At 30.9% G+C, this 17,484-nt stretch overlaps 2 protein-coding genes across 3 annotated transcripts in view; both read right to left on the reverse strand.

The window, feature by feature from the left end:
• Window positions 1-3,629, reverse strand: part of LOC21400518 — a 5,434-nt gene extending 1,805 nt beyond the window's left edge. The window contains exons 1-5 of one of the 2 annotated variants that reach the window (XM_024163687.1): window positions 3,407-3,629; window positions 2,669-3,183; window positions 1,437-1,628; window positions 1,068-1,307; window positions 337-554 (exon numbers count right to left, since the gene is read on the reverse strand). In XM_024163687.1, coding sequence (XP_024019455.1) covers window positions 337-554; window positions 1,068-1,307; window positions 1,437-1,628; window positions 2,669-3,104 — 1,086 coding nt within the window. In that variant the 5' untranslated portion in view covers window positions 3,105-3,183; window positions 3,407-3,629. Of the gene's footprint in view, window positions 1-336; window positions 555-1,067; window positions 1,308-1,436; window positions 1,629-2,668; window positions 3,275-3,406 lie in introns of those variants that run through there. The other variant, XM_024163688.1, reaches the window with a different exon arrangement.
• Window positions 3,630-11,362: 7,733 nt separating this feature from the next.
• LOC21400519 (protein trichome birefringence-like 38) lies at window positions 11,363-17,284 on the reverse strand. The gene is made up of 5 exons (XM_024163715.1): window positions 17,064-17,284; window positions 15,921-16,092; window positions 14,849-15,024; window positions 12,362-12,526; window positions 11,363-11,666 (listed from the first exon to the last, which is right to left on the reverse strand). Exons 1-5 carry the CDS (start codon window positions 17,282-17,284, stop codon window positions 11,363-11,365), a joined length of 1,038 nt encoding a protein of 345 aa, XP_024019483.1.
• Between the last annotated feature and the right edge of the window lie 200 nt (window positions 17,285-17,484).

Consider the following 17,484-nt stretch of genomic DNA (forward strand, 5'->3'; position numbering starts at 1 on the left):
GCATTCCTAAAAGTACAAAAGTATAAAGCAACTGCCCAAAATATATTATCAATTCACAGTTCTCTCGTTAATTGAAATTAATGCTTAAGCTAATAGTCATCCCAAATGTGATCTTTATTTTTGTCAATATCCGCAGACCAATCAATTGAATATTGATTAATACGTATGTAATTGGTCGAACACTACTTGAAAATGAAAACAGCTCTTCTGCTCAAAAATAAATGTTCCAAATGTTCCTATAAATTCTGGCTCCAACTGGACCAGTTGTATCTGTTTTTAATGTCGCACAGTAATTCAATACGAAAATTGTGTAGTTCAAGATGAAAATTAATTTACCTTCTTTCCCAGTGAGAAAGATAACCACTTATCAATCCGCCCTAGCTTTCCAGAGAGGAAGCTGCGATGATAGAATGAGGAGAGAAATCTTGGAAACCTGCGAGCTAAGAAATGCATAAATTTTCTTCTTGGCAACCAATTTTCCCACGTCCTTTTCATCTCTTCTCTGGTCATGCCAGGCTCATATGGATTCATCATTGGGGCAAACAAGGCTGCACCTGTAAATTCAGTCAAGATTTCTCATAAATCTATTTATGCCTGGTAAGTTCTTTATGCATTTTTATAAGAAAAAGAAAATTACAATGCACAGACACATAAAGAGATAACAATTAGTAGGCCTAACTTGCTCATAAAACCTCTATCGCGAGATATAAAGGAACAACATTTTCACAATTAGTAGGTATGTAAACAAGGCGGGTACCTATAAATTCGGTCAAGATTTCACATAATTACGTCTGGTAAATTTTTAATGCATTTTCATAATGAAAAGAAAAGTACAATGCACATGCATGGAAAGAGATAACAATCAGTAGTTATAGGTTGGTCCTAAAACTTCTATTGAAAAGCACTGGAAGAGAAGTCTGAAGAAGAATATTTATATATTAGGCGTAAGCGTAGAAGTTTCAACAATACATTTAGATTGGTATCTCCAGGTGTTTTCTCAATAGGATTATGCTATGAAGCCTCCAAAAAGTCACCATAGAATTTTTATAGAAGAAATGTTTACATACCTGCAACTTTGTTGGGGATGTACTTAAGCGCTGCCCAAGCATGCATGCTTCCACCTGAGTGGGCCAGCACCCAGAACTTGTCACTAATGCCGACGGCGTCAGCTAGGTGTAACATATCAAATGCTGATGAGTTGAGATTCCTGCTGGGATGAGGATCACTCTCCCCAAAACCAGGAAGATCGTATGTGACAAAGCGAACACCAAAATTTTCAAGCAATGACATCTTGATTCCAGGTATGCCTTTCAAAATGAAAAAGAAAAAGAGGTTTCAATAAACAATATTCTTTCTTGCCAAGGGCATGAACAGCAATTCCATAGTCTCTGCTTTGACTTTACAAATTCTGCAATTATGGGAAATTATATATTCACCTGCAAGTCGAGATGAAAGGAAAGAATGTGGACTAATTATAGAAAATCTAGCTCTGTCAGCTGGGACACCTTGCTCAAGATAAGCCATGTGTCTCCCATCTGGAAGCAGTATACGGGTAGCATTTGGAGGGTGTATTCTCACTTTCTTCACAGGCGGGACCAAGCTGCCATCTTTGGTATTTACATTCATAGCTGCAAATGTTTAAAATGTATAAAGACGCCTATATTACCCCCAAAAAAACAAAAAATAAGAAGAATGAATGTGCAATCAACAATAAAAAAAGCTACGCAGAAAGAAAAAATTTGAATAGTTGAGAACATACATCCTAGGAATTAGGATACAACCAGGAAGTCAAGAACATTAGAAAACTTTTAAAGAAAAGCTCCACAAGCAGACAGATTGATAAGCCCCCTTTGCGCTTTACCTATGTTCGGAAGAGAGTCCGTGAGAAGGGTGCTGCAAGAGCAGGAGAGGGAAGTACGGCTGCGGTGCAGGAGAGCACTTCTTAGGACGGTGGAGACGAGAAGGGCTGAGTTGGCATGTTGGAGGATTCTGGTGTTTGGGGTGAACGGGAAAACGGTTAGAGATAGGAGGGAATAGAATAAATAGTATAGAGAAGGGATTAGAAGGGATTCATTCATTCATGCTCTAAAACTTTTTAGATAAGCTTAGCTAGGGAGTGCAAGGGGTCACTCGAACACCCCAATATCCGCCATTGTAATTCAGGTACCACCATTAATAACAGTGATTGTGATTGTTTGCTAGCTAATCTTGAAGAACTAATCCTCTAATCTGTTACCGCATTGTGAGCTTATCACAGATCAATATAAATATCAAGAAGTCTTCAAGTCCTCAACACTAATGGCATTCACCTGGTTCACATTTATATCCGGTTCATTCATATTCTGTGCCACACATTTTTAATTTTCAACCTTTTCAAGCAGATTTCTAACACACTCCCAAGCGTCTGATATTGTCATATACATTCTTAGTGAATAGCTAAATTTCCAAGAGTACATTAGTACTGTAAGTTGTTACCGTACCTCCAGAGACATAAGAATTTAGAAACAATTTATGGTGTTCAATTATATACACTAGGGGAAAAAAAAAAAAAAAACTAGATAATCTAATTTCTAACTGAAGCAAACAATTATGACATATTTCTTTCTAACTAAAAGGACATAAATACAGAATCAGAAAACCTCCATAGTCCAATGAATCAGCAATGTACCTGCCAATGCGAGAATGAAAACGAAGAATACCACTGGCCAGGCGTGAGCCGGATCGCGATCCTCGGGCAAGAACTCGTTGAAGTATCTCAATTTCGCCGAAGCTCTTGCGCACGGCTTTTGAAGCTTCCTCACGATGTAGGAATCCTCAGTCAGAAAGCTCTGCTGCACAATGTCCCTACATCCTCTCCCCAATTCCATCAGAATCTCCCCCCACGCCATCGCGAAACCCCTCATCTGCTCCTTCAAGCTCTCCGACGGCTCCGATTTGTCGTCCCGCGCCTCTTCTGAGACGTAATCGGCCGTTATCGTCGCCGCCTCCGCCTCGAACGCCGGCATAGAGACCATGATCGGATCGGCGACATACCGAATTCCGGTGTCCTCCACGAGGCTCGCCAGCTCGTCCCTCCACGTGTTCGATCCTCTCACTTCCGCCATTTTCGACTCCGAGAGCTTCCACTTGATCGCTCAGCGACACCAATACCAAGTACCAACCATGTGAGCTGTTACCTAATGCCTATATCCATAGAGAGAGAAAGCGGAGGAGAGAGAAAGAAAGAAGTAATAATGTCAAAAAGCAAAATAACAACCAAACAGAGCTGAAACCTGTAAACTTTTCAAGCGTGACATTGAAGCTAACTTTTGTTTATTCTATCGACCGACCACAATTCAAAAGAATCGAACCAAACAAAAGCAGTAACAAACAAATAGAAAATCAAAAAGCAAAAAGCGAAAATCACCTCTAGAATTCTCCAAACTCCACTTTTCCGGCACTGAAACCATTGGTTTGATTCGTCTGAAAATCTGATTCTGATCCGAATAGTTTTCTGAATAAAAAACCTTTTTTTTTTCTCAGTACAAATTAACTGGTTCCGCCTTTGCTTGCTCTTACCGAAGCTTTTTGCCTTTTTCTTTCTTTTCCTCTTTATCTTTGTTTCACCGATTTGATTGAGACTAGAAGACGAGCCTGAGCCGTCGATGAGATCACTTTTTGGATTGGACGGTGTGGATTTTGCCACGCCGTACTGTTAACTGCTGGCAACCGGTTTGGCCGGTGCGAGTCGGGCGGTGTCCACCTGTAATTGCCGGTTAGTTGAGGGGAGTGACGTGTACGTCGTCGTCTCGGCTGCTGCAGTGGAGGTGGAGCATGTGCGCGTGATGTGCGGTGGACGCACGTGGCTGAAGAATGTTCTTTCGTACTCGTTTAGTCGTTTTTTAACTGGAAACATTAATCATATATATATATATATATATATAGGCATAGGCTAGGATCCGTCGACAGACCAATTCTTCCGAAGGGGAGTTGAAGAACAGATGTTGCAGCGCCAACTTGCAGGGAAAAAGGAGGACCACAGCTAAGCATAACCGACTATTACCGGAAGTTAGGATACTGTTCACACGTAGTAAAGATGTAATAAAAAAGTATAACAGTGTTGAAGGCGACATTTCATGGGTAAAAAGGAAATTTAAAAATCCTATAAAATTATTAATTTCTTGTGACTGAACGACAAGATAATATTAAGACATTTATAATGGAACAGTCTGGCATCTGTAACATGTCAATGAACAGTGCATTAAATCTGGTTTTTTAGTTAGGGCAAATTACATATTTAATCTCGAATTATAAGTCTCGTCACAAAAATACCTCTCCAAACTTAGGACTTGTTCTTTTAGAGTTTAACTTGAGTATAATTCTTGAGTTGAATTTGAGTTATAATTTGAGTTGAACTTGTAACTTGAGTTTGTGTTTGGTTGTGTACATTTGAGTTATAGTTTGAGATAAGAATCTTTTTGAATTTGTGTTTGAGTGAGTCAAAATTTGAATTTGTATTTAGATAGTATTTTAATAAAAACTCAGTGCTGATGAAAAATTTTAATAGGGTATATGGGTCGGGTTTTATTCGTCTTTTCGTTATCAACGCATAGAAAAAAAATCATCTCAATCAGAATTAAAACGAAAAAGTTATAGCATTTTTAAGAATAAAAAAAATATTGTTCATTAATTTGAGTTCGAGTTTCTGAACTCGAGTTGAAGGAGAAACTTGAACTCGAGTTTTAGTCTTAAACTCGAGTTTAAACTTAAAAGAACATGAACTCGAATAAAATTTATAACTCGAGTTGCATTTTTTTGAATTTTTCACTCAAAAAAATAAGCCCTTAATTTTTTAACATTTGTTCACCACAAATTTGTAGTTAGTACATTATTATGCATGTTTGAGCAATCCTGAGCATCACGTACATAATTAGACCACACTCGCAGAATCTGAGTATATTATGAATTTGGTAAATTAATTCGAATTCTCAAAATAAATAGGGGATTAAAAATTTCGTTACAGTTTTTCAACGTAAAAAACCTATAACCTCATGTGGTTCATTAATTCTAATTGTAGCCATTTAAATCATTTTGATTTGAACTGTGAAATTTGAAATTTTGGTTTGAATTGCAGTCCATATTAAAGTTTGGACATGTAGTTAAAATTACAAATATAAAAAGTGAATAGAATCTAAATTTATGTTTTAATATGTGTTAAAAATGTAAATTTGGCAGAAAATGTGTGAAAAAAGAAAAATGGAAATGAGAAATAATTTACACTATGAAAAATGGTTTTGATTTTACGAATTTAAGGAAAGGTTTTCAAATTCAAATTTTAACTTCATTTAGTTTGTCTGAATTCTTGTCATTTGAATGATTTCATTTAAACAAAAATTTAATTGTGGTGATTAGAACTGATTGTCATTTAAATATGCTGATAATTTTGTTATGAATGGTAATTCGTAATAAAACAACACAAATATGTGTTTGTTTCTTTCGCTCAAAAAAAAAAAAAAGAAAAGAGAGTTTTGATGGAGTGTAAAATAATTTAAAATTTTAGTGGCACGACACGAATCTTACAGAAACTCAATTTTCAGGCTTGAATTACGTAGGCTATATGGATCTTAATTTGTTTATTTTTTTTGCTCTGAACACACAGAAAGAAGAATCGTTTCAATCACAGTTGAAACAAAGAGCTTATAGTATTTTAAAGCATGAATTTTTGTAGAGATAGAAGAGGAAAAAAAAAACAGCAAACAAATGTGTGTTACTGGGTAAAAAATTAGGCGTTACTATCGCTCAACTAAATGTTATTGTCTATTTGATAACCTATTTACCACTAACACAAGTAACGTACCATATCATTACTAATCTATTAATTTAAAATATGGAGATCAATCTGGATAATCCTAATTGAGTGAATGTTTTGGTCTGACAAATAATGTAGGTAGAAGCACTATATGTATATATACATATATATGTATTTTGACTTGAGGTGATTTGTGAAATTACTGCTAATCCATAAGTTGAAATTACATATATATGTATATATATATATTCTTTTTTTAAAAGATTCATATATAATTAAGCAATAATACTTAAAATTTAGGATTAATTTCACTTTTATCCCATAAATTAAGCAACTTGTCTTATTGTGGACGTTAAAAATCACACCGCGGAACTATAAAATTTGTCCTATTTTCTGTCACCAAATTGTTAAATATTGATAGAATAAATCGTGACCATTTCAACATGTTGGATCTATATTTGTTTTCAAGATATATTTTGGAGGAAAAAATCTATGAATTTTATTTGTCCAATACGTAAGTTTAACTAATATTTTTTTCAACCTTTGTGTAACACTAGTTTACCAAACGCGCTTCGTGCATGCATGAAATTCTATTAAAAAAATCGATTTCATATATAGTAAAATTCTTTTAGATGATTCAAGTTTTAACTAACAAATTAATATCAAAATAAAATTATTTTTAGATGATTCAAGTTAAAAGTACTTAAAATGGTGATTACATTAACTTATTTTAAGTAAAGGGTAAATTTGAGAATAGTTATTTCATGAGTAGTTTCCTTTTCCAATATAAAAAAATATTTAGAAAGAAATTAATTATAATGTACATATGAGAAGTAGAAAAATATTTGCTTAAGAGTGTTTTCAAAAAAATTATTTCAGTGTAAAAATGAACAGCAAATTAGTTAAACTCAAATCTAACATATATAGAGGATTGTAATAAAAATATTTGAGTAGGGATATATTTGTAAAAAAAATATTTGAATTGAGAAATTAGAAAAATAATAATTTTATGAAATGGAAAAAAAAATCAATGAAAGACAAGAATGTAAATAAAAAATAAGTAAGGGCCAAGAAACAAAATAAAAAAAAAGCAAAAAAAAGAAGACTTTTATATTTATAAAAGATATTTGAATTGAGAAATTAGAAAAAGAAAAAATAATTTATTGTGCGTTTGGAGTAATAATCTATGCCATGATTCGGATCATGGTTCGTAGCTCGTTATAATGTTTTCTCTCATAAAAATACACGTAAATTGAGAATAATTTTAAATCATGATTCTGAATTCATGAACCAAACATCATCTTAATGATGCAGAAGAAACATCAATAAAGAAAAAGCGTTATGGTTTTTAAAATATTTAAAGCAGTTTTTAGTATTTAAAAGATATCTTTATAGTTTCTTTTTTTTTTTGTGATAAAGATCTTTATAGTTTTTGAAATAGAGAGATTGAGAAAATCTTAAAATTAGACTGTGTAATTATGTAATTAATTGAATGTATAAAATTAATTGAGAATTTCTCTCATAGACTTAATTTATTAGTAGTGTCAGTTTTTACTTATAGATCATTTTAAACTATATTAAATTAGAAAAATATGAAAAATGAATAGTTTTTTATACAAATTTCACGATTAAAAATAAATAACTAGCAATAGTACCAGAGAAGCTCTCATATTAATTATATAAAAAAAAACCAAACAAAAACAACAAATGTGTTTGGAGTTGTTTTTGTTTTTGTTTTTCACGTTTTTCGAGAAAGAAAAAATAAAAACAGGAGAGAAACGACGTTTGGCACAATTAAAGAAAAAACGGAAATGAAAACGATTTTTTAGTTTAGTGTAAAAAGAGAGAGAAATGAAAAACGACTTTTAGTCTTTTTTATTTTTTGTTTTCGTTTTCTTCTCTCTCGAGTAGAGAGAGATAGAGACATTAATGGATTTTTTATACTTAAAACAATCTCTTGATAAAACTACCAAACACATTTTTAAAAATAATTTCTGTTTGAGATTGAAAACATTTTCATTTCCGGTTTCATACAAAAAACAAAATCATTTTAAAACGAGTTCCAAACGCACCTAACGAGACTCGATTCTAAACCATCGATTTTAATCAAACTTTATCGGAAAGTTATATATATTTAAGTATCTAGCGAGTATCCTTTTTCTTGACCAACAATTGTTAGAATTATTATTTCTTTTATTTATCTTTTTTATTGTTAGAATTATTTTGAATCTTAAGCGATCTAATAATTCTCTTTTATAACAAATTATGTGATAAATGAAAATGAGTGAGATTATTTTTTGACTAACAAATTAATTTAGAGCCTTTATATTTAACTAAAGTGGAATTTTTTTCGTTGGTAAAGAAAAAGGAAATCTGTGGCAGTGCACTTTATGTCTCTTAATCTCTTCAGCTATAGTAGCAATTTGAGAGACCATCGAGTATATAAAAATGACCTAACTAGTCTTTCACTGATCATTTAATCAATTTACACTCCTTTTAATCCTGTGAGACCCACTTAATCTCCCACAAAAATAGGACAACAATGAATAAATACAAAATATCAAACTTTAAAATGATAAATATAAAAGACCTAATAAAAACGTTCTTATCGATACATCACGATTCCTAAAATGGTTTTAATTAAAGTGGATTAAAAGCACCCTTCACATACCAACAATATGTGGGGACCAGGTGTCGTATCCCGCACATGGGCAAATCATCACTTAACGCGGGGGCGTTTGGTAGAAGGATTCGTTCCTTGATTCGAATCATGATTCGTGGTTCGTTATAGTATTTTCTCTCACAAAAAATACACGTAAATCAAAAATGGTTCAAATCACATAATTTGAATCCTCCAACCAAACGAATATAGTTTTATCTCCCAAGACAAATAACTTTCTCATCCATTTGTAAAAATTACCAATTCAAAATTAATATCGTAATATGACGGTTAAGGTTGAGATCCTTATGAAAAGGACAAGTATGGGGACTGATTCGAGGCAATTGCAAAACCCCGAGTACATATATGCAATTATCAAAATAAGATAGGAATGATGACGTGGATGTGAGTCTATAAACAGCCAGTTGTTTTGTCGGTTTGTTAAGCACCACACCACCTTTTTTTTTTTTTTTTAATATGATGTGAAAAGAAAATTTCTATCTCGTTTAGTTCGCTGATTCAAGTTTTTAATTCGATTTGAAATGTGATTTTATATGAGAGTTTTTTATTATAGCAAAAAAGTTAAATGTGATTATTTTTGAGAACTTTTTACTATAATAAAACTCGAATTCTAAACTCAAATCAATAAAATGAACGGAGCCTTAGAGATATCACAACACTACAATTTAAGGTTAATCCTATTATTTGTAAATAAGATATACAAACTTTTGATTCTTCACTTTTAAAACATCTCAAAATGAATAGCTGACTTATTAAATTGATATCTTCTCTGATACGCTGGCCTACCAATAGTTTTAATTTTTTATCATTAAATCTGATCAAAATCATAACAGATTAAAAATATATACATAACAGATAAATTATGATGCAGATCTGATGACTGAAAAATAAAAAACTACTAAAAGTCCATTGTTTTAGGAACTATGAGAGAAACTCTCTATTAAATTACCCAAAATTAGTCTTTTAATCCACCTAACAATTAAACTCTTAACAGCCAAAGACGCCTAAGGATCGTGTATGGTTTAGTGAGAGTTAATTTTATAATTTACATGTTACGGCATGATTATAAAAAAAGAAATTGTGCTTTTTTATTTCTTGAGATTTAAGCATTTACAAAGTGACTAACTTAAGAGTTAGGACAAGTGATGGACTAGAGATTCATTATCCTGAGACATTTTAAAAGTTAAATACTGAAATGATGTTTCATCTGTAACTCGAAAAATAAGATAACTCTAATATAAATGTTAGTATTCAATATTATATTTGACACAAAAAATATAAAAATAATAAATTTAATGTGCTATTCTATTTTATACTCATATTTATAATATTATTTTAAATATATCTAATTTTTTTTATAATTATTAAGTTCTGAAACTTATAAATTAGATTTTTAATTTGAAAATAATGTGAAATGACAATGATGTAACAATTAGATAAATAACTAAATACATGGAACAATGATAAGTTCAATTTTATTAATAATGATTAGCTAATTATGTAAAAAGACAATTTAATAATTACATTACTAAAATTCATAAATCCTAAAAACCGACTTAGATTGTTTCTCATTCCACCAACCCCACCACTAAATAAATGAATACACTTGAATAATAGATTGTTTCTCATTCATATTACTCCACTTTACTTTATAATCCTTTTATTTTTTCCTTTATTCATCTAACGTTTGGTAAACTCGAGTATGAAGTCTGATTTTTAGATTTCTTTAAGGTCTCGTTCATTTTACCGATTCGAATTTAGAATTCGAGTTTTGTTACAGTAAAAAGCTCTCAGAAACAATCACATCTAACTTTTTTGCTACAGTAAAAAGCTCTCACACAAAATCACATATCAACTCGAATTATAAACTCAAATCAACGAAGTGAACAGACCCTCGTCCAAATTCTTTTACCCAATTTGCAAAAAAATTCTGGATTATCACTAAAACCACTTTTTTTTTATCCATCTCATATTAATAACTCGACTTTTCATTTGAAGTGAATATTTGAATGCCACGTATAGCTAGTAATAATCTATTATCTATTTTTCGGAACATACAGAGAATTTTTTTTTATTTTTTTTATTTGAGTATCTGAGGCGCTAATATATCTACTAAAATACGACCGTGGAGCCAAGACGTCCACATCAGCGTTTTTATCTAAATTTTAGAGTAAATAGACTTTTACCACGTGCGATATTTCATTAATGATTCTTTTAGGCCCGTGACTTATCACACGAGTACGAGCTTCCTATTAATTTATATGCCCTTTAGTTTTTGTCCAAATGCTTCCACTCAATTGCCGACATATCACCCTTTCAAAAAAAATAAAAAAAATTCAAAAAAATCAATGTTATGACCTTTTATCAAAACATCTATAAAGAAACCTCAATTACTCTTTAGAATTTTACTATGATGAGTAAAATTCTATGGTCGTTATAAATAAGCAGAGCTATTAACAGAACTCCTGTTTATTTTCCTATAAGTACACCGTAAATGTAACTTTACATGTACATATAATATATATGTGACATTATATTTTTATGAGTGGTTATCATCAAATATAAAAATTTAATGATTTGGTGCGATAAAAATCAATGAAAAAATTGATCATCAAATAACCAGTGAGCTTGTCGTTCATTAGTGACTGAATTTGGCTTGAATAGTGAAAAATGCTCTAAGGCACTATCAGTGTGGCGCTTTATGAGATTTATGCAGTAAAATCCATACTGTAAGACTTAGTTGTCGTTTAGTTAGAGGATTCAAATCATGATTTAAATTATGATTCATGATTAACTGCAATATTTTTTTTTATAAAAAATACACTTAAATCAAAAATAATTTTAATAGTATAATTCTAATGGATGAACCAAACGTTTCTCGTACTTTTGAGTTTTCATGAATTTGAAAAAAGAATAGCGTACAAGAGCGCATTCCAGGTGTCGGGAACACCGGGAAGACACCAATGGCTACAATCGTTTCCCTTGGGCCCACCAAAGCCGTAGGCGGAGGGATGGCCATCTTTCCTCAGCTGAGAAAGTGTGGTTATGTTTAGAAGAGTGACTGGAGTAGACATTTTGCTCAACACTTGGTCTTCTATTGTAGCTGCTGGTGGCCAACCTCCTGGATATGTTGAACCACTTTCCGGTTCACTTTGCCCTTTACATGTCGCTGACTTGGAATCATTCCATTCTTCTCCACTGTTCCCGCTCCAAAGTCCAAAATTCACAAATAATTAGAAAATATAAGTTAGGTTAAATATTGTTACTTTGTTTTTTTTTTTTTTTTTTTTTGCTTAATTAACAAAGCGATAAGTAGCTAGGGAAAATAATTATCAATTGTTCTGATATGTCACTATGTTGTAACTATATATTTCTTTTACAAACTACAATAATATTGAGATTAAAATATTTAGAAAAGTAATAGATTATATACATTGGTATCAATTACATCTTTTTTGTTGTTGTTGATAATTATCAATTATATCTTTTATTAAGGGCGTAGTGCGAACATTTCTATTAATGGGACGTATACTGGTAAACTTTTGAATACAATGAGGGTTTAGAAATATATTAATGATCAGCATTGTACATATTTTATTAAAGAAAATTGTTGAACTTGTTCTTATATTATTTGGGTACTTTAGATTTTCATCTCTTACTTTTTATTAATATCTTTTTGACTGATATAGTTATTTAATGAAAAATAATATTTATTAAAAATAAGGAGTAAAATTCAGTCCCATATATAAATTCTAGAACGTATTTGTCTCCTTTTCTCATTTTATTATGCATATTGCCTGTGTTTTAGTTTGCTAATATTAAGCAGCTGATGTTAATGTGACAACTTAGAGCGATATATATATATATATATAGGAGAAACTAAGGCATTATACCTGTAATGAGTTGGAGAAATGCCTTGAAAGAAAACTGTTGTCTTGTTGGGATCAATATTGGAGTCTACCCACTCGGACCAAGTTGTCAAACCCATCCTGAAAGCCACCAAGCGATCCATATCTTTCCATATAATTCCTCCTCCTTCAATGTAATCCCAATTACAACTCTCAAAACAACATTACAAAATTAATCATCAGTTTTGGCTGCAAATTCCTTTGCATATGTCACATGCAGTGGCGGAGTTAGCAACTTTTTTTTAGTGGAGGTGTGAGTGGAATCAAAGTTTTAAATTAAAATAATAGTAATATTATTATTATTATACTCAACTGTTTTTATATTTTTTAATCTAAATAAATCGATTTTCTAGTTAATTTAATTCACTTTTTAAGGTCTACAATCAACAATATGAAATTTATGTAGTACGTCATTGATTATTGTGTATTTAACAATTTAAATAAAATATGAGAAACTCAAAAGTTACAGTTTAGGGTATGATTGAAATGTTTTGGAAACATTTTCATATAAATGTCATGAATGGAAACTTTTTTTTTTTTTTGGGGCGTGGGAATGGCTACATAAGAGAAAAAAATTCAAAAAAATTGGTCAGGACAAAATTAAAGGGACCACCTTGAACTAGTGGATGAGGTATATGCACACACATATGGTTCTAAGCACTTTTGTTATTGGAACATTTAATTTCTGCACATTACCTACTCAACTTGTAAAATTATTTCAATGTTCCTCATTGTACTAACGACTATTAAATTAATTAACAAAAAAGCTAATGAAAATGCCAAAAATTCTCAAATTGATTTAAATCCTAACACACACTAAAATCACCAAATTAACTCCCAAATCCGTCCTAGAAAAATAAAAATAAAATTGGGACACAATGAGGGGCTAAAGTTAAAAAATTAAAAATTAAGGACAAGTTGTCAAAATTTAGAAGTCTGGGGCAAAAGTATTAAAAACCATAAATATATTCATATACATATGGATTATAATTACCTAAACCTTTCCTGAGTTTTATCAAAATAATCATGTTTTACCCTGTTTAGGAATGCCTAAAAAGACTCTATTTTAACAATAAATTTAACCTCATTAATGGTTAACTTAGGATGTTCTAAGCTATTTTAAAATGGTCTTTTTGCATCTTAAATTTGATTATGTCAAAAAGAAGGTATTTTTAAACAGAAAATTAGAAACATAGAGCATAGCCATGACCTTTTTGCTGAGTTAAAAACACGAGGTAAAATGTGACATTCCGATGACACGTATATGATTCATTAGAGGTTATTTTTTTCTTTTTTTTTTTTTTTTTTTTTGACAAATGGGAGATTCATTAGAGATTGAGGTGTTTAATATGAAGATTAATACTATGATTCGAATAATAATTTATTATTTATTATAATATTTTTTCTCATAAAAAATATAAATAAATCAAAAATAATTTTAAATTTATAAATCAAACGTTCACGTACTTTTCTATATATATTATATATATATATATATATTTATATTTATAAGAGAGATCTCCAGTTCGGCACCAGATTCTGCACGAGTAGTTTAGGTCTCGTTCACTTCGCGGATTTGAGTTTTCAATTCGAACTAAGATGTGACATTTTCCGAGAGTTTTTCACTGTAGCAGAAAAAGTTAGATGTGACATTTTATGAGAACTTTTTACTGTAAAAACTTAAAACTAAAAACTCATATCGGTGAAATGAACGAGCCCTTATAATTTTTTTGTGGAGGTGTTTAGGAGGGGGCTGTGGCAGATTCGTGGAGATGAGGTTAGATGGGTTGCAGGTGGGATGAACTTATTTTATTCGGTTTTGGGCATTAACGTAATTTACCCATTTATAATAATATGAAATTGCATAGGTAGCGGCAGAGAATTTTAAATGAAACGACAATGTAACTTTTCTTTTCAAACGTATCTTTTACGTGAATTAATATTATGAGGTGTTTGGTATGAAAATTAGTATTATGGTTCGAATCATAATTTATAGTTTGTTATAGTATTTTTTTTATAAAAATAAACGTAAATTAAGAATGATTCTAAATTATAGTTCTGAATCTATAAAAAGATATTTGTTTCTTATATTCGTCCCTGATTCTGAATCATAATTCATGATTCTTTATAATATTTTTTTCTCATAAAAAATACACATAAAATAAAAATAATTCTAAATAATAATTTTAAATCTATGAATTAAACCATCACCTCCGCTCAATTTTTCTTCCACACATTTTTTATTATTACTTTTCTTTGACCTACATATTTAGCACGCCTCTGTGCTTGACCAGTGAGCCTAAAAATTTAATCTTTAAAATATGAGCCGTCAAAAGCATATCCAGTAGTCATAATAAATGGTGCTAAGTCAGGGCCTAGGGCCTGATCGGAGACTATATATATATATATATAATATGTGACTATGCAGATAGTTTATATTTTGTATATTTTAAAAAGAGTTTAGGAGCTCACGGTTGTTTGCTTCCTTTGTGGAGCCACCAGTGCCAGGTGTTGAATATGAGGGTGTCGTATCCCTTCCAAGCATTGCCGTTTTTTATGGAATCAAGCTTTAAAACCGTGCCTATCTCTTCTTTAACAAGATCAACAAGATATGCGCTGCGAAATAACATCATCGATACCCCATAATCCTGCAAATTTCAAAATTATGTACTATAGATAAATGATTAAAAAAAAAACAATTCCAAACCATTACCAGATAGGTCTTTTTTTAATACCCTACCCAAGAGTTTAGAAGAAGAAAAGAAAAAAAAAAAAAAGATATGAAAAAAAAATGATTGATTGCTTTACATGCAAATAATTAGGTTATCATGTTCAAAAGAACAACAAGCTTTTAGAAAAGAAAAAAAAAAAAAAAGAAAGAGAAGCAGAAAGAAAGAAAGAAAGACAAAATAAAAAATAGATTTCACCCTTGAGAAGATCATTCATATGAAAATTCCTGACATGTTTACACTTTACACCTTTTTTGTGGCAGTTTACAGCTTGAATGTGCTAGATTGAAGTGCTCGAATACAAAAGCATGAAAAATACTGTTCGATGAGGCGTGAAAAGGGTTTTTAACACATTTACTTCTTAAATTTATCGTACTTTAATAAATTACCTCTTAAATTTTTAATTTTAACAACTAACTCATTCAATTTATAAAATTGTTGCAATTAAACATATTCTGTTATCAATTTAATAGTCGTTTGTCAAATGTGTCTAATTATAATAGTTTTATAAATTGAGAGAGTTAGTTGCCAAAATTAAAAATTTAGGAATGAATTCTTTAAAGCACGAAAGTTCACAAACAATTAATGTGCTAAAAACCACATAAAAAATTAAGTACTTGACAAGTGTGAAATTTTGTCAGCAGAAACGCCTTCTCTAGGGCCGCTGCATCGCGCAGTCGTAAGACAATATTTTTAACACACACACACACACACACATATATATATATATATTAACATAAATTACCTGTAATAAGTTTGAAATTTGATGTAACAAATTAAAGAAAAAGAAAATAATAATTAAGAAAAAAACTCACAGGGAAAGAAAACGTGGAGAGGCCACCATTTCTTGTCAGTGTGAAATTGGATTGGGGCACTGAAGCATGAAGCATACATGTCAGAGATTGCCACTGATTGAGGCTCAGGGAGTCCCCAACAAATAGTATTTTCTTTCCCTTGAATTTTCTCAAGAATTCCAGACCATTAAATCTGCACATACGTCCATTCATATATAATATTATGTCCCCTTATATATACATAATTATAAGTATCATATAAACGCACGCAAACACTAGGGCCGTTTCGTTAATTAGTTGATTCGAGTTTTTAATTTAAGTTAAAATGTAATTTTATAAGAGAATTTTTTTTACTATAATAAAAATATTAAATGTGATTGTTTTTTTTTAAATTTTTTACTGTGACAAAATTCAAATCGAAAAAATAAACTGAACATATATATTTCTAAATTACAAATAATATATACGACCAACGTTAGTTACCATTCATTTTATATTATGCACGTACGGAAAGGAGTGTTCATTAAAAATGGAAAACAACAATATTCTTGTTGCTTTTCATTGTTTCATTTGAAACTATAAATATGGATAGAAATGTGTCGGTGCATGATAATTTCACAGTTCCTGTACAATTACACTAAGTTCTGATTATATATATAAACAGAAAATGATGAAAATAAAAAGACTGTCAAACGTCAGGGCTTGTCTTCCTACCAAAACACAATGACAAGATTGATTTATTTTTTCACTTTTATGCAATTTCATGATAAGTAATATCTTGTTCTTGGAATTCGTTTTATTAACTTTGGTTATAAGATGAATAAAATTTGATATATAAGGTCCCGTTTATCTCGTCGATTCGAGTTTTATTATAGTAAAAAACTCTCAGAAACAGTCACATTTAATTTTTTTGCTACAGTAAAAGGCTATCACATAACGTCACATCTCAACTTAAATTAAAAATTCGAATAAAAAAACTAAACGGGATGCATAGACGCTTCAAGTTCTATGTTACATACATATTGTTTATACATTAATATATAGGCATATATAATAAGGATGGCATGCATTAATACTATTTGGTTCTTTTAAAGGAAAATACAACTTTGTTCAGAAAAACAAAAACCTCATACATACATATGTATATGTATGTATGTATGGTACCTGGGCAATTGACAAGAGGTTGGGTTCCATCTATACTTGAGATAAGATTTATCTGGGCGTCCATTGTTCTGGCAATCAAATTCTTTCTCTATGAATGGGCAACTAGTCGTGTTGTAAAGTGGATCATAAGAATCGTCGTAAACCCAACTTCCTTCAAACAGATTGCATCTACTTCCCACTACTTCTGAATTGCCGTTAATAATTAACTTCTTCCTCATCATGATATGTTCTTCTTTTGCATTAATATTATTAATGCAATATCCATGTTTCTGTAGGAATATTAATATTGTAAAAATCAGCAAAATGGCATGCCAATGCCCCATTGGAGAGAGAGAGAGAGAGGGATGGAGGGAGAGAGTAGCGAGAAATAATTGAGAGTGATTTATGGATCAAATTATATATATATATATATATATATGTA

Source organism: Morus notabilis, unplaced genomic scaffold (genome assembly GCF_000414095.1).
Source record: "Morus notabilis unplaced genomic scaffold, ASM41409v2 Scaffold243, whole genome shotgun sequence".
In the NCBI taxonomy this organism is placed as follows: Eukaryota; Viridiplantae; Streptophyta; class Magnoliopsida; order Rosales; family Moraceae; genus Morus; species Morus notabilis.